The sequence below is a fragment of the Neoarthrinium moseri genome, assembly GCF_022829205.1.
Source record: "Neoarthrinium moseri strain CBS 164.80 chromosome Unknown scaffold9_Wmoseri_CBS_16480, whole genome shotgun sequence".
Classification (NCBI taxonomy): domain Eukaryota; kingdom Fungi; phylum Ascomycota; class Sordariomycetes; order Amphisphaeriales; family Apiosporaceae; genus Neoarthrinium; species Neoarthrinium moseri.
The window spans coordinates 125,391-141,789 of NW_026055123.1; the positions used below are offsets into that span (position 1 = coordinate 125,391).

General features: G+C 52.6%; 7 protein-coding genes across 7 annotated transcripts; 4 read left to right on the plus strand and 3 right to left on the minus strand.

Moving 5' to 3' along the window:
* Positions 1-917: 917 nt before the first annotated feature.
* On the plus strand, positions 918-1,658 carry JN550_003627 (uncharacterized protein; the record flags this gene model as incomplete). The annotated part of the gene is made up of 2 exons (XM_049315052.1): positions 918-1,159; positions 1,238-1,658. The coding sequence occupies 2 exons, from the start codon at positions 918-920 to the stop codon at positions 1,656-1,658; spliced, it is 663 nt and encodes a 220-aa protein (XP_049174197.1).
* A 2,103-nt stretch (positions 1,659-3,761) lies between these two features.
* Positions 3,762-5,181, minus strand: JN550_003628 (uncharacterized protein; the record flags this gene model as incomplete). The annotated part of the gene is made up of 7 exons (XM_049315053.1): positions 3,762-3,799; positions 3,854-4,026; positions 4,088-4,170; positions 4,244-4,385; positions 4,434-4,636; positions 4,689-4,980; positions 5,045-5,181. 7 exons carry the CDS (start codon positions 5,179-5,181, stop codon positions 3,762-3,764), a joined length of 1,068 nt encoding a protein of 355 aa, XP_049174198.1.
* Positions 5,182-6,578: 1,397 nt separating this feature from the next.
* Positions 6,579-7,928, plus strand: JN550_003629 (uncharacterized protein; the record flags this gene model as incomplete). The annotated part of the gene is made up of 1 exon (XM_049315054.1): positions 6,579-7,928. The coding sequence occupies one exon, from the start codon at positions 6,579-6,581 to the stop codon at positions 7,926-7,928; it is 1,350 nt and encodes a 449-aa protein (XP_049174199.1).
* Positions 7,929-8,337: 409 nt separating this feature from the next.
* JN550_003630 (uncharacterized protein) lies at positions 8,338-9,752 on the plus strand (the record flags this gene model as incomplete). The annotated part of the gene is made up of 2 exons (XM_049315055.1): positions 8,338-9,258; positions 9,312-9,752. The coding sequence occupies 2 exons, from the start codon at positions 8,338-8,340 to the stop codon at positions 9,750-9,752; spliced, it is 1,362 nt and encodes a 453-aa protein (XP_049174200.1).
* Positions 9,753-10,101: 349 nt separating this feature from the next.
* Positions 10,102-11,244, minus strand: JN550_003631 (uncharacterized protein; the record flags this gene model as incomplete). The annotated part of the gene is made up of 1 exon (XM_049315056.1): positions 10,102-11,244. The coding sequence occupies one exon, from the start codon at positions 11,242-11,244 to the stop codon at positions 10,102-10,104; it is 1,143 nt and encodes a 380-aa protein (XP_049174201.1).
* Positions 11,245-13,487: 2,243 nt separating this feature from the next.
* On the plus strand, positions 13,488-15,553 carry JN550_003632 (uncharacterized protein; the record flags this gene model as incomplete). The annotated part of the gene is made up of 6 exons (XM_049315058.1): positions 13,488-13,556; positions 13,619-13,861; positions 13,922-14,037; positions 14,088-14,613; positions 14,665-14,848; positions 14,898-15,553. The coding sequence occupies 6 exons, from the start codon at positions 13,488-13,490 to the stop codon at positions 15,551-15,553; spliced, it is 1,794 nt and encodes a 597-aa protein (XP_049174202.1).
* Positions 15,554-15,616: 63 nt separating this feature from the next.
* JN550_003633 (uncharacterized protein) lies at positions 15,617-16,264 on the minus strand (the record flags this gene model as incomplete). The annotated part of the gene is made up of 1 exon (XM_049315059.1): positions 15,617-16,264. One exon carries the CDS (start codon positions 16,262-16,264, stop codon positions 15,617-15,619), a length of 648 nt encoding a protein of 215 aa, XP_049174203.1.
* Between the last annotated feature and the right edge of the window lie 135 nt (positions 16,265-16,399).

Below are 16,399 nucleotides of genomic sequence, written 5' to 3' on the forward strand. Positions count from 1 at the left end.
GTGGTGAGCGATCCAACAAGAATTAGCTCACCGCGGTAGTGGACAGCAGCCGCAAAGCCTTCGCTTATACGCCTACAGACACCACGAAAATACTAGATAATAAAAAACCCAGAAACTGACCAAACATTTACATTCATCAACTATGTGTTAACCGCTGTTCCTATTACTGGTACCCCTTCAATGCTAATGAAACCTGCCAAACCGTTGACCAAGTCCTCGTCTTCCTGTTCGCTTCTGGGTCCTTCCCAATGTGAGAGACCGTGAAGTCAAACGAATGTAACCATCCACTCTGCTCGACCACTTCCATATACCGAGTATACTTGCGCTGTCGGCTGACGGAGGCGTTTCCTAGTGGCCTGTACTCTTGAAGATAGCCATCTGCTGTCTCCGTCGTTCTTGTTCGTCAAGGCCAGTCCCTACAGACGCTGCAAATCCGCTGAGCCTTTCTTGATGCTGTGATCCGTCTCCATTGCTCCGACTGAGATCACTACGTCGGCTCTTGAACTTCCGACGTTCTTATACATGGCTTCTGCGCGGGGTCTCGGTAGTTACCATGCGGTGCTATATGTGGCCTGCCAAGATTCTGGATCAGCCGTGTCCTAATGCGAGGGGTGGCAACGAGCACCATCGTCATTGGCCGTGAACGTCTATAGAAGCGGCTTGGCACTTAATCCGACATCGTGATTTCGGGAATAAGTGAGAGTAGGGTGTCTAGAGACAGGGTGGAAACACGTAGGGTAGTTGATCTCCAAGTCCTCTGTAATAGGCTGCTTCAGGCTAAAGCGAAACTCTACATACAGGCAGGTATAGCAACAGCTGAACCAGGAGAATACTTATAGCCGCAGCTGCTGCCTGCTCTACTCCGACTCTCGAAGAAATACTGAGAAATTATACCAGAGGTGTTCGTACTGGTCAACATGTTGTCATTTCTACTCGTGACCTTGTGGCTGATTAGCAGCGTCTGGTCCGCGCCGGGGGACTTCCTTCCCGAGAGTGCCTTGGGTTCCGATGCTGCGCAGGCGAACTACTACTGGTCCTTCTGGCAGGAGGGTGGTGGGAGCCACAACTGCAACAATGGCGCCGGAGGTTCCTACACCGCGAAGTGGTCGGGAGGAGGCGGTTTTGTCTGCGGAAAGGGGTGGAGCCCGGGCGGATCGAGGTGAGCTGAGCAAGCCCCGAAGCCAAGCCCACACGCCGTCGTGGCTGACATGCCCTTCTCATCTCCCCTCCTCTACAGGACAGTCAAGTACAGCGGGACGTACCATCCCACGGGCCCGGGCTACCTGTCGCTGTACGGGTGGACGCGCAACCCGCTAGTGGAGTACTACATCGTGGACGCGCACGGGGACCTGACGCCCGGCGAGCCGTGGACGGCCCGGGGCAACTTCACGGCGGACGGCGAGGGCACGTACCTGCTGTACACCAGCACGCGCGTCAACAAGCCCAGCATCGTCGGCACCGCCACCTTCCAGCAGTTCTGGAGCGTGCGCGCCGACCAGCGCGTCGGCGGCACCATCACCACGAGCAAGCACTTCGACGCCTGGGCCCGCGCCGGCATGCGCCTCGGCGCCCACGACTACATGATCCTGGCTACCGAGGGCTACACGGCTGCGGGCGGGGGCGGGAGCAGTGGGAATGCGAGCATCACGTTGGAGTGACGGGTGGAAAGGGGGGCCGTTGGCGAGCGGGCACTTTGGTTCTTGATGGGATGGTTGCGATGTATCATTACCGTGTCAGAGGTCCAAGTGTGACTAGTTACTTGAAAGATTTTGGCGAACTTTCCTGTAGCTGCCAATGTGCGTATAATTATAGTTTCAATAATCCATGTTTGGTATTACGGTCGTTGAGTTCATCGGTAAGCTGACATGGAGGAACATACTTTACTTTCGTAGCCTCATCCACCCTTTCATCTCGGTTTCTTGTGATCAAGCAGTATCCATCTAGCGAGCAGCTATGTAGGGCTTCACTGCTTTCCCTCTCTTCTATCACCCTGCTCCGCGTCCTGCCGAGACCAGATTTGACAATTGCACTTCGTCACAACTACGCCGACAATAATGAGATTCCGGTCAAGTTCTTAAAGCTTGAGCAGACCCAGCCATACTTGTAGACTGAAGAGGACGTGGTCCGAGTGCGCGAAATATGGAACCAAATTCTTGCGGGAATGGCCGATTCCTTGGGATCCCCTGATCTGCTGGTTGACACTATCAAGAACAAGATCATGATCCATAACCCGTACAAAATCACGTCCAAAAATCAGATATACCGACCCTGGAGAGATCCTCCCCGACACCGAGAACCCACCTTTTACGATGTCGTTGGAATGTACGTACTGAGTTTTGGTGACCTCCATCGTGAGATGAGACTCGCCGTGCTGAAGTACAACTGAAAATGGATGTTGTGGAACAGGGAAGTGAGATTCCAATTCGCTCCACGTCGGGGTGGAAGAGCCATCCGACATGACCGACTATCTTCTATCCATCGCAGGCAGTCTTAAGAGGGCGTCGACCAAGATGTTAATATGAAATGGTGGGCTCTTCACAAAAGCCGCACATCATTGGCCAAGACACTTGCTGAAGTTCTCTCCAGGAGGAGGAATCACAAGCGTAAACTTGATAACAGTGGTCCGTCTATTGCAATCCCCCATACAAGACGCAATAAATAGAATTGTGTCTTCACATGTTCGCTTCATTCACGTCTAACATGCGTGTACCTTGGTCACCAGCTTTAACAAAGTAAATATCGGAAGCAAGCTTTCAATCTAGCCAAAAAGAAATGCTGAAAGCCATTCTGTGAGGATGCACCGATGGAGACGTGAAAAAATATATGCATGTATATATGTATATACTGTTTGGAACGTAGATCGACAAAAGATTGATGATGAGAGTGGGATTCGAACCCACGCAGATTTCTCTATACGGAATTGTTGTTCAGGTGGACCTGAACCGTACGCCTTAGACCGCTCGGCCATCTCACCAGATGATCAATCACGTGATTGAGCTGTTGTTGAAGAAATGTCTGTTATCGTTATCCATGTCTCTAGCATTGAGCTAGTTGAGAGAATGGGGTTATCAGAGAATTCGTGGATCCACATAAACTAACCGAAGAATAAATACGGCCGGTGGATATTGGTTGGTCGGCTTGTGCCAGATGTGGCTCGTCGGGCTGTTGCTGTAGCATCGACTTATGTTAAATCGAGTTGATTGTCATGTATGGCATCTATGAATATGAGGTCCTGTAAGTACATTAGTGGATATCTCATGCGATCACTGCAATCAACTCACTAGAGAGACATTGAGAATAACGCATCTTCAGTGGGACCTAAGCTCATGATCATGAATATGGCCGACTATCTACCTTTGTAGCCACATGCCATTCGAAGTCCGAGGCGGTAATAGTCCGTGCGATGCGTGACCCCAGTACCGTTAATGGCTTGAGCACAAGAAGTTCTCATCGGAAGCCCGTAAATTCATGTGTATAGTGGCTACAGTGGACATGGCTGATGTTTTCTTACTGAAACTATCAATAGACTTGTCACTGGAAGCTGAAGAGGCTTGCCTTATGGGGTTGTGAGGTAATCACCTAATACGAAATGTCATTCGTGTTGACACGAGAAGGCACCTTCGCAGCGAGTCATTCCCTGTTTAGAAACCGAGTACTTCAAATAAAGATAGGGGGAGACAATGAACTAGATACGACATGAGAATCATCGAGCCAAAAATGCACAAGCGACCGTATCTGATGTCCGAACAGTGCTTGCACAGTTAGACACCGTTACCACCTCCAGGCAGCTCGGCCAACCCTGGTATGACATTAGAACAAAGACAGGCATGTTAAATAGAGAATGGAAACTCACATCCTTCGGTATTCTCGTTGACAGTATTTTTCACAGAGCATTGGTTCTTGACCTTGGTCTGTTGTGTAGTTAGTCCTTTGCAGGTGGCACCAAAACAGGCACCGTCCATGGCTTTCTGAAGAGTATCATCCTTCCAGCCAAACACATAGTCGGCATGCTGACCGTACCCGGTACTGTATTAACGTTAGATATATCCGGCTGCGGAATCGTGAGAGACAGGAGCAGTTCACTTACTTGTCACCGGTGCTCAGATAGAAGGGCTGCGTTCCGTCGGTGGGCCAATCTTCCTTGGCGAAGACGGTCGTATCCCACATGATCTAGTTTCATTTGGTCAGCATGGGAAAGCACTATCGATACATATAGCGGCAATAAGGCGAGAAGATTACGAACCTCAAGATGCACCTGGGGGATCTTGACTGGATGGGTTGAGGGACACTTCCCGTTCACGACAGCAAACGAGGTTGGACCACCTTCGGGGTGGGCCACATGGTCCATATGATTCGGGCTGTCAAGATTCTTTCCATCCCAGCAGCTGCGCTTGTGAGCCGATACGCTCTTAAACATGGATAACAGTGCTTACTTAGGGAAGATAATGTTGGAGCGGATACCGCCGGGGCACTTATTGGCGGGGAACGTCTCGGTGTCGAGTTTAGCATCGAAGCAAGGGGAGGCCACATTCCCTCCAAAGTTGGGCCCAGTGTAGCAACGGAAGCAACTCTGCATGTTCTTCCCCAATCCTTGTGACTTGCGTCGCATGGAATCGCCGGCAAGCATTCGGAAGCCCTAAGATGATTAGTTGTGAGTCATATATCAAAGTTGGGATTGTGAAACATACAGGCTTGAAAGCGGTGGTCTGCTTGGAACCTGGTGAAGTGTAATACACCGTGATACCGCCGTTATCGCCATTAAGCCCCTGGTTAGCGATTTGGGGCACGCGCTTATAGGTTCCATTACGAGCCTTGAAATACAAATTGGCCGTCCAATAATTGGAAAAGTCCTGATCAAAGCTGCATGTGGTGCAAGTCGCTAGCTTGGACACATCTGTCGAGGCTATCGAAGCATTGAATGCGTTTCCGCCGACGACTTGATGCAAATGCGGAGATGGATTCAAACCAGGATTGACAAGCCTGTCAGAGCAGTTAGCCACTCAAGGGAGGTATATTAATGAACGCAAAGAGCTTGATTGCGTACGGATCCAAACGCTCAATCACAACCTGAGAGCATCCAAATCGAAGCATAGCAGTACCGCCACCGCCTCCGCCGAAGCCACCTTGGGGGAGAGCCCGGGCGAGAGCCGCAAGCGCCAGGGAGCTGCTGAGCCAAACCATTGCAAAGTCAGAGCAACAGATGGATACAGACGAGTTGAGTCCGATGGGTCGAGGAGGGATGCAGAATTCTGTCTGAACAGGATCTTGAGCTGATGATAAGGACTCTCGGCACTTCAACGCATTTGATAGTCATGAGGCGCCCCGCAGGGGGCTCAATCAAGGATTAATATCACGGCATTACCCACTGGCCTATAGGCGCCCGTCTATTTACTATTACACATTTTACCGCATATGCCGGTCGCAGCGACTCAATGATAGCCGCTGTTAATCCAAAAGGTCAAATCTACAGGATTGCTAGACTAATACGTTTAGAAGAGAGATACCGATAAGAGGTGAGAACCGGGTTGGCTCTGTACAGGATATGTATAGCCTGAAGTATGCATTCAGAGCGCACGCAATGTCCTGTCTACAATACATTTCATTTCTTAACAGGATTCAGAAGATTCGGGATTGGAATTTATAGTGAGAAATTGACCGTCCCTGCACCATGATGGTGAACCCCTTACCGTAAAGCCTTGAATATGCCTCACCACTATGCCTGACCTCCCGTGCTGAAGCTTGCAAATACCACTACCGCAGCAGGCCTAACACATCGTCCAGGTTACTGATGTTCATAGTATCAGGTGAGCAAGCTGAAAGCGAAGGATAAATATTTTTTAAAGCAAGTCACTTCGTGTGGCAGTCAAACATTATCACTGCCTCTTCGTCACCGCCACATATCAATGCACCAGTACTACCAAACAAAGGACACGTTCCTGTCGAAACTGACCTTCAGCTGCGCTGGAGAGTTGAGCATAAGTTGAATTAGCTTATAAATTATATGAACATGTGGACAGCTAGAGCTAGTCGGAATGACATGTTCGAGGTGGTAACAGCTTTGACGACAAGCCTGATTGGGCTTGAGTAACACTCTTTCCGAAGCGTGGGCAATTGAATGCTTCCATTGCAAGACGTGCTGCACATTTTAATTGGTCCAAGTTTGTCGAGGCCATGAGGACTGTGAAATGTCTGGTCCCATCATAAATCACGGTGTCAAGGATCGGTGGCTTGCTCTTCCCTGACTATGTAAAGCAGGCCCCGGCCATAGGCATTGTATAGTTTTGCTGAACCTACGAGGTATGCAGTCGGGCTGCAAGAAAGCTGTCGCAACTAGCGGCCGCTTGATCATAAAGATATGGCCGCTCGTGTGTACCTCTGGGCTATGATTGGCCGACAGCACGACGCCACCAAACGCGTGCTTCGTATGCTAGTGTTTCCCCCTGCTAATATCCAGCAACTAGAATCGTTGCCAGTACTGTCTCAGCGACTATAAAGGTGCATCTTTCTTCATCGCATATTGAATTCTAGAAAAGTATGTGTGAACAGAAACATCGTGGTAAACTTCACACAACTCCATTATGGCAACTCACGAGAAACCTTTGCTACTTTTCACCTCATTTCCCTTGGCGGGTCATACGCAGCCGCTCCTCAAGATCGCCGCCTTCGTCATCAAACAAGGCTATGAAGTAACCTTTATTGCTGCCAAGGAGTTTGAGCCCGCTATTGTTGCGATGGGCGCCACGTTTGTCGCAACCCCAGGCGTCATGGAACTTGTTCCCCCGGACTGGTTTGCGCAGCGAGAGTCCCGTGCAATCGGTTATGAGCGAATACTTTACGATCACCAGACGGTCATGATGAGTGGCATAGTTCAGAAAACGCAGATTGTCGACGATACTCTTGTAGAGATGAGAGGGGAAAATCCCAATCGCCAGATCATCATGGTGCTGGAGACATTCAATCAAGGTGTCTTGCCATTCAAGTACGGCCGACCCCCACCCAGAGGATTCGACCTTTTCCCCAAGACAATTGGTGTCAATACCTTGCCTATGTATATCCAAGGTGTCGACGTCGGGCCATTCCTGATGGCTTTGCCGCCCGACTCGACTCCGTCCGGGCGGCTTCGAAATCAAGCGCTCAATAAGTTGTACAATGAGTCGCCCTTCAGCCAAGCCTTGACTCGGGGCTACAATGAGAAGTACTTCGAAGCTGGGGCCACTAGACTGCCGGAAGGCTTCCCTGGTGATGCTTGGGTCACCTCCTGGGATGTGACACTGCAGCTTTGCTCCACAAGTATGGAGTATCCAATGTCAGACCTGCCTAGCAATGTGGTGTTCACAGGCTGCTTGCCACTTGTGACCCCGGAACCTGCCTACAGGTACCCTGATTGGTGGTCCGATGTGGTCGAGAACCATGCCAAGAAGAAGATTGTTTTCGTTGCACAAGGCACGGTCGCCATGAATTTGAGAGAGTTGATTCTTCCCACAATCCTAGGAGTCGCTGATAGGGACGACATCTTACTAGTTACCACTCTTGGCATGAAAGGCGCAACCCTACCGGCGGACTTTGTCGTTCCAGGTAACGTGAGGGTTGCCGACTATCTTCTTTATGATGTGATCCTGCCATATACGGACGTTTTCGTTTCCAATGCAGGGTACGGCGCTATCACACAATCGGTCATGGCTGGCGTTCCAATGGTTCTTGCTGGCGAATCGGAAGACAAGATGGAGACCATAATGAGGACAACATGGGCCGGTGTTTCATGGAATGTCAAGACTCAGACTCCCACACCGGGACAAATCCGTGAAGGCATCGACGCGGTGTTGAAGGACTCCACATTCAAGCAGAGGGTTGTCGAGTTGCAGAAGGAGAATGAAAGCATGAATGCTCTCGCCAGGATAGAAGAGCAAGTTGTTAAATTCACCGAATGATTAGTTATGACTGTGGTGTGTATAGGATAAGACAGTAACTATTCGAGGAGACTGTTATCTGAGGTGATTGAAGTGAGAAATAAAAGATGAATGCGATGCCGCCGAAAAAAAAGTGACACAGGTCGACATTGACTATCTCGTACCTTGCCTGCAAAGTTCGGGCCTAACGGCAACGGTCACGTGAAGATCACGTGAGCCACACGTAAACCTCCAGCAATCCCGTGGTCGTGCCATGTTCATCTAATTGCCGTCTTTCAACGCGATCGGCAGGTAGGGCAAGGCCAATTGCTAGACACGTGGCTTAAAGGCCATAGAATACAGTGTATCGAGGTCAGTGCCGCTGCGCGAGTGTTTCTTGTGATGTACGAGGTGGCTAACACGTCGCAGGAGTAGCCACAGCAAGTGAACCATGGAGACCACTATGGAGACTGATGCATCTTCATCGAAAGGACAAGATGCCCCGAAAACTCAGCCGGAAAAGCTGGAGGGGGAGGAGGTACCGCAGACAGCGAGTCCAGCCCCGAGCTCAACAAGTTCCTTGTCGCGCCCACATTACGCACCGCAGTTCTCCGCCACTACCGAGATGATATTGAAACGCATACGGGGAGAACCAAACAACTTGAGCTCGGCGATATCCTCTGCGTCGGCAGCTGGCGCAATAAAGCAGTCGGCATACGAGGATACTAAACGTCGCCTCGTCATGAGCATGAACACATCTCTGACTCTGCCTATGCCGGCTTCGATACCAGTCCCAGCTCTGGCGCCATCTCGCATGATGCCGAAGAAAGAGGGTTCTCAAGCAGGTGCTCTACCATCGCTGAAGCCCCGCGGTCGCCCTACAAAGTTGGACAAGAAAGGCAAGGCACCGCGCGGGGCTAAGCGCAAACGAGGGAAGGACGAAGACGATGCCTCCTCCGTGCTGAGTGACCCGTCAGAGAGCGACGAGGATGAGGATTATCAGAACACAGCCACCCCAACTATGACCAAATCTGGTCGCCAGATACTCAAACCGACACAATTCAACCCAGCAACAGGGTCAGGAGCTGGGAAGAAGAAGCACTATGGGAAGAGAACGCCCGAACAAGCGTTGTGCAAGGTATGCACTCGTGGACTCAGCCCGACGAGTAATCAGGTCGTGTTCTGCGACGGTTGCAACTTCTGCTGGCATCAGCTCTGCCATGACCCCTACATCGATGACGAGTTCGTTAGTGATGAGTCTCGTTCATGGTTCTGCCGGAACTGTTTGGCAAAGAGGGAGAGGCATCTTGCGAAGAAGAAGTCAATGGACGGGTTCAAGGGTGTGAGCTGGTCCACCAAAAGTGCTGACCAGGTAAGCTCCGCTGTACTCCATGCAAGTTATTTTACACTGACCTTGCTCTGCAGAGAAGGACGTATCTCTCAGGTCTTCCGCAGGGACAGCTTGTCAACCTTATCATGTACAGTCTCGAGCTACACCCGGACCTTCCCCTGTTTCCCGAAGGTTCTGGTGCCAGAAGGGGACGTCCTCCTGCGGTGCAACCAACCGCGGTACGGATCGCCGTGGAATCCAACGGCCCCGTCAACTTCTCAAAGCTGTCCACTCCCGACACGCCGTTGAAGCCGCAAGCAGATCGGGAAGGCTCCGAGGAGTCCGTACCGCCGGCATGGCCAAAGGCGGGATCGGGAGTGCTGGCCAAACTCGCTTTGAACGAAGACGATTTCCAGGATAAAAATGATTTCGAGTCCTTCAGTGTTGCAACGTATGAAGCTGGGAAGAAGATTATGGAGAATGGGATGCCAGTGTCCAGTCAGGAGACAGCTGACCGAAGCAGTGGACTTGCCTGATTACTCGCTCGCGAACCACGAGGCGTAACAGGCAGTAGTACCCAAGCTTTCAAAGCCTGATACAACAGAGGGCTCATAGCGCCTTTGGCCCGTACCTAGATTGCGCCTCGATTATGTTGCCATTGCTCTGGCACGTGCCCGTCGGCTATTGTAACTGGGCTTTATCTGAAAGCATGATTCGAGTACTTCACTGCTCAATGGATGGAAGCGAAATGTTTGGAAGTCGTATGCTTCTGTCTGATTACAATCGATTATCAATACAATATATACAATACTTTTTGCGCCTGTGAGCCCATGTACCGTCTATAACCGTGTAATCCTACCCAAGTATATCCATATATAAAATCGCTTAGCAAGACAGATCGTAGTTGGGCTGGAGAGCCATGAGGTCACCAGCACCGTAGACACCGAAGTCAGGGGTGGCAGTTCCGTACTGGGACTCCTGGAGGTCGTACCACCACAGGTTGACACCCTTGGCAACGAGCGAGCATGCGATCTGCTTCCAGTAGCTGCCAGCGTTCTCGGCATTAGCGACAGCAGCGCCGATGGTGTCGCCGGTGACGGGCCAACCAGTCTCGGTAACGTAGACGGGCTTGCCGTTGGCCAGGGCAACAGTCTTGTCGTATCCGTCGTAGAATCGGGTGGTGGCCTCCTCAATGCTGTTGGGCTTGGCCTTCTCCCAGTAGGGGTAGCCGTCGAAGCCAATCCAGTCGATGGCCTCGATGACAGCGGAGTTGGTCGAGTTCAGGAAGGCATCGTAGGTGTCGACGTGGCCAACGGGGGCACCCTCGAGAGGAGTACCAGCAATGGTGCTGCGGACCTTGGAGATGCAGTCCAGCAGGTAGGTGGCACTGGCGCCGACCTCGTTCTGGGAGTCACGGTAGAGGTCCTCGCTACCGACGGAGATACCAACAACAAGGTCGGTGAAGGCAGTGCCGTACTGGTTGATGGCAGCCTCGAGAGCGTTAATCTCGTTGGTAATGGCGGAGTCACCGCCGGAAATCCAGAGACCAAGCAGAAGGCTGGTTTTGGTTGCGATAGCTGCTGGGATGGCCGAGATAACATCGGTGGTACCCCACTGGAGCATGGTGTATAGACGAGCACTGCTCCATCCCTCAGTGCCGGGCAGGGACTGGGCACGGCGGAACTGATACTCAAAGTCGGCTTGCTGGACAGCACGCTGGTCGAGGAAGAAGGCACCGTAGTTGAATCCCTTAATTCCCGAGTTCTGGGCTGACTTCGACGAGCTTGAAGCCTTCACAGCGCCGGTGGAGGCCGATGCGATGCTGGATGTGGCACTGCTTGGGCTGGAGCTGCTGCCTCCGGTGCTGCTTCCTGAGCCATTGGCGACGGTAGCATTCTTGACGCCGTAAGGAACCGAAGCCGTCGATGAAGGGGCCACAGCTCCTGCGGTGCCCGAGGGGAAGACGGACTTGCAGGCGGCGTTAACGCCGACAGCTGCAAGGCCGGACACAGCCAAGGAAAAACGCATATTGTATAAGAAATAATTAATTGATAAAAAGTCTAGCGAGTGACAATGGTGAGGAAAATAGTAAGAGTCTTGGAAGTTGGACCGAACAAGCGAATGTCAAGAATCCGAGAATTGGTTTCTTAAAGATCAAAGAACGACACGGAGAGCGGATCAAGAAAAGGGATCAGCGGTTCTAGAATCGTGCAAAAGCAGATTTGGACCAGGGATCAGAACCTGATCCGAGGATCGCACCCATTGACGCAGGGGTATAACGGTGGGTCGATTCGTCGTCGTCTGCCAGGCACGGCTCCAGCTAATCTCTCGCCAAGGCACGCCCGCGGCTCCACTGCCGCCGCTATACCGTCCCCAAGCAACCCAAGCAACCCAAGCGCTCGTATTTCCCGGCCCGCGGGCGGCTCAGCCACGGTGGGACCTGTTGCTAATGACGTGGATCGCTAGCGACGTGTATTCGTCCCCGTGCAACCCCGGCGGCAATTTCAATGCAGCACCATTGAAAATATTAATGGCCCCCAGGGCCCTGCCAATGTAAGCTTGCCGACAGCCTCAGGAGACACGTTTCTATCAATAGACCTCCGCCTGACTTTCGGGCGGCAGCCTGGTCAACCATTCATCGGTTTACACAGTACTTGGGGGCCAATCTGGTAGAGCAGAAGTGTTGGAGATGAGTCTTCAGACGAACCAACCGGCTACCACGGATCGTGGCCGCCCCACTGGAAACTTAGTGCACACCCACTGCCAACTCCTGAATCGAACTGCCCCATTGATGACGGATAGTCAAGCCGGCACAAGCGTGTATGACGCCGTTTCGTTAATTTTTTTGTGCCGTTGTGTAGCGGCCCCGGAACGCCACGTTTCTCTGTGCCCACATCTGAGACAATTCGACAACAGTATAAGTTGTGCGACCAGGGGATTCCAAGCACAACTCTGAACTTCTAATTCGACCGTAACCCACGCTAATTGGAAGTAAGGCGACCAGGTAAACAAACAGATCTGCAGCCGTAAGACTTCGACCAACAAAATTATATGCTGTGCCGGAGAACACCTCAGGACCAATGTGCACACGTCATTGCAGGTTGCATACGAACTTCTCGCAATCGGCTAGAATTCTTTAGAAAACTTGCACACCCCGTGTTCGGTCTTTACGAGACTGCTACGTTAGTCCGGATTTTCCGTTGCACCGTGTGGGTCGCATAGTCAGTCGCCTTCCGAGATCGAGCGACAGCCCAACACGATTCCGCAAGTCACGTGCCAGCACACAATCGAGGTAGATGCCGGCGAAACCAAAAATGATGCGCGTAGTCGTATCGATAGAGGGAGATCAATGGACCCCTGTGAGGTACCATGCGGTTGTGTCAAAGTTCTGTTTATACGTGCTATATTTGGAGGACGTTTAGCTTCCAAGCCTGTAACACCTAACTAGTGCCTGCAAGTAGCTGCGAAAGGAGAAGCGAAGTTCAAACCTCCAGTGTTTGCGAACCCAACGTGAAGAACTAACTTAGCCCGCCATTCTTGGTAGTCTTGCTCAGTTGCGGTAAGTTACTGCAAAGCCTCTAGGTAAATATATCATTAAGTTTACTTGAACAATCTAGTCATTTGCCGTTACTCATCGTGTCTTGTTACAATTGAAAGTCTCGATTATAGACCATAGTCCGTGGCTTACCAGCAGGTAGAGGTATCATGTCTGCGACTTTTCTCAGCCTACGCGCCCTGCCGGTCGAGCTACGAAAATGACCTGACTTTTTCATTGGTGTTTGCATTCGCCTGCTGGGTCTTTGAACGTCACGGATTGTCGAATGCTCCCAAAATGAACTCTTATAGCAAAGAGATTAGGGTCAACATGACTGGGCGCATCCGCGAAAGCTGGCTGGGGAGATGGACGCCTACGAGAGGTGAAAGGATTTAGGCACGTGGACACAACCAAGCTCTGCGGCTGGGCTAATCCTTCTTTTAATGAATCATTAAAACGCAGGTCTGACTCTCTCGGAATGTTTTCTGCTCCTTATACGACAGCTGCAGATCTGGGATGCAGGGGGTGGGGGGCCAAAGGGCTGAGCCAAGGCTTTTGCGTCTCGGCCATGCGGCTCCGCCACGAAGGACGAAGGACTGCGAGGCAGAAGGGTCTGAGGTAAAATGTAAAGACGAAATGGTGACCGGAACCCCCTGGTGTTTTGGCCATTGATCTTCCACATAACGTTTTGTCGACTTATGTATACATCAACCCAGACCATATTGAACTGAGTACAATGCAGAGTCGCGATGTCCGAGCCTGGCTACCCAGTGAAGCACCCATCGCGGATATCGCTGGGATAGGAGTGAGTTTCCACTCCGACATAATACTCAAAACGAGAATGTCACATGCTCAACTGTACTTCAGGTGTTTGTCGGGTTCGTTAGCACGAGCTGCCTTGCGCTGTCGTCGTTTCTCTTGTGCTACATACTCTTCCACAAACCGGAGCAGGATCCGTTCGGCGATACGTGGCCTGCAAGCTACGCGCCGAACGAGATCGATGCACTGGTCCTTGGAAATGTGCGAGGCTTCTTCAAGAGATTCGGCGTCGAACTCCACTGGCTGGAGCAGAAAAGGAGATCTACGAGATTCGAGGTGCTTCTGCAGCGGGTGATTAGTGTTCCGCCAGGTGGTCAACAGTTCGCCTGAAACTGACTCTACTCGTTACAGGTCATATTAGCGACCCACGACGCGCAGGTTGCTTCTAGCATTGCACTCTTGATCTACAGCTATATAGTCGCAGAATATATGGTCGCGTACCAGTGGCTATTTGTCACCTATGTGGGGTCGGTGCCTATGAACTCGACCGTTGAGATACTTGCTGACCTTGGAGCAGAGTGCTCGCGTTCACTACAAGTCTGCTCTCGCTCTCCGCTCTCCGCAGGAATTTCATCGAGCGTCCTTACAAGTCAGCCTGGAGAGTCTTCTTAATGATGTGCCACTTCGTGGTCCTAGCAGCAGCCATGGTACCAGCGGCCAAAATAAGGGGCAGTATAGCCTACGGCGTGGACAGGCGGGCGGTGCTCGCAAGACCCGCGAGCGACTACTTCTTGCACGGCAGGGCGTACTTTGACATGAGCCATGGCGCGCACTCCTCCGCCCTCCTTGACGCCATCTTGATTTCGTGTTTCCTGTTCGCGGCTCTCTTGTACAGAGTTATTCGGCTACTAGCCAAGCCGGCTCAGTTGGCGATGCGGCTTCGCCGCACCCTGAGGACCGACATGGAGGACTCCCTGGTAAGTGACCGCGTTATTGGTGGCTGGGCTGGTGAGATATATACCTTCTTTGTTGTACGCCCTTTCCTGTCGATATATCTTGTCAGTCGCATCTACGTGGAGACTGCGAATTCGGTGCTTGCCGAGGTAAGGTTCTACTCACTAAAGTATACTGCACCTATACTCATGGTTTACTAGATTTTCTGGCCCACGGCCATGGGGATATGGGCTCTATGTCACTTGATCGAGGTTCGACGCTGGGGTTTCGAGTCCGAACTTGACCAAAATCTTGGGTGGACCTTCGCTCAAGTCACTGTCATTGTCTTGTTTCTAGCCCCTTTGAGGTTGCTCGTGGAATTCATTTGCAGACTTTTCTATAACGGTACGAAGGACCTCCCAAGTTTGCGCTGACAGAAACTGATATATTGAAGACCGCAAATTATCGTTCGCTGACGAAGAGTTTGAGCCAGCCTCACAACCCGGGCCAGAGAACCCAAGAATCGATACTAACGATGATCAACCAACCGCATCAGACATTGAGCGAATAGACCACCAGGGAGATATCGTCGATGAGGACGTGCATCAACTGCTCAGCCGGAATGTCTACCGCACCTCTTCCTGGTTCAGTTTGGCGCTGCCAACGGTCGCAGCAACCAACGTGCTGTTCATTATCCTCCTGCTGGTCGGCCCCACTGACGGCAACGGCTCTCGCTTCCTCGTCGAGACGCTGGCCCTGACGTCCTTCTGGTACTTTGTATACCAGTCACTGCTGCTCTGCGCCTTTTTCCTGACCAGCATGGCTGTCCAAGACAGGGTTCGGCACCAACGGACGGCGCTTCAAGTGTACCGGTCCAGCGCTGCCCTTGCCGTGGGCCTGTCCCTGGCCTCGGTTCTCGACACCTTCTACGGCCCCATAGGGGGCGCGCCCATGTCCTACGTCGGACTGGGCATAGGCGGACTCTTGGTGGTCCTATATATCGGCTACGGCTGCGCGAGCACGGCCGCCGGCCCTCGGCAGCGGCGAGGCGGGGACTTGGCGGACGTGGAAGAGCAGCAGGGGCTACTAGGTAGCCGAGAAACGGACTGATCGTATAGGAAAAGAGCACAATATCAAACAGCAACGACTTATATTACCCAAGAAAACGCAGAACTAGTTCTTAGCCTCTCCAGCCCCCCCAAGATACCCCACCGCCTCGTCCAGCGACGCCACATGGGCCGTCATGGGCAGGACCTTGCGCATGACGAGGTCGTGGACCTCGGGCTCGCGGTCCCAGCAGGCGTCGTCGACGACCGTGGCGACGAAGCCCTCGTCGGGCGCCTCGCGCGCCGTGCTCAGCACGCAGCCGCTGCTGACGACGCCGCACAGCACCAGGCTCTTGACGCCCAGCTCGGCCCGCAGCAGCTCCAGGATGCCCTCGGACTTGAGCGCCGAGACGCGGCCCGGCACGCGGTCGACGAAGTACTCGCGGGCGCCGGCCTCGCGGCGCCCGGCCACCGCCCCCATCTGCCGGCCCAGCGCCGGGTCCGCGGCCAGCGCCGGCTTGAACCCCGTGGCCCAGCGCTCCGTCAGCTTGCTCGTCGGCGCCGGGTCGGCGTCCACGCGGATGAGGCAGTGGACGACGGGGGCGCCGGAGGCTCGGGCGGCGGCCAGCAGCTTCTGCGTGGACGTGATGAGCTTCTCCTTGGCGTCGGCGTCGGAGATGGTGCCCAGGATGATGTTGTGGTAGTCGAGGAGCAGGAGGGCTGTTTCCTTGGGCCCGTAGGCCGAGGGCAGGTTGGGGCTGGGGGCTGATGACATGCTTTTCAGGTTTTTTGTATTATTCCGGAAACTTAACTGAGCCCTTACGAAGATGATAGCAGTTTTTGACAGAGAATGGAGAACGCAAACAATTTCTTTCAGTGTCTCTGGCGGATCTGTTGACTGTACAGAATG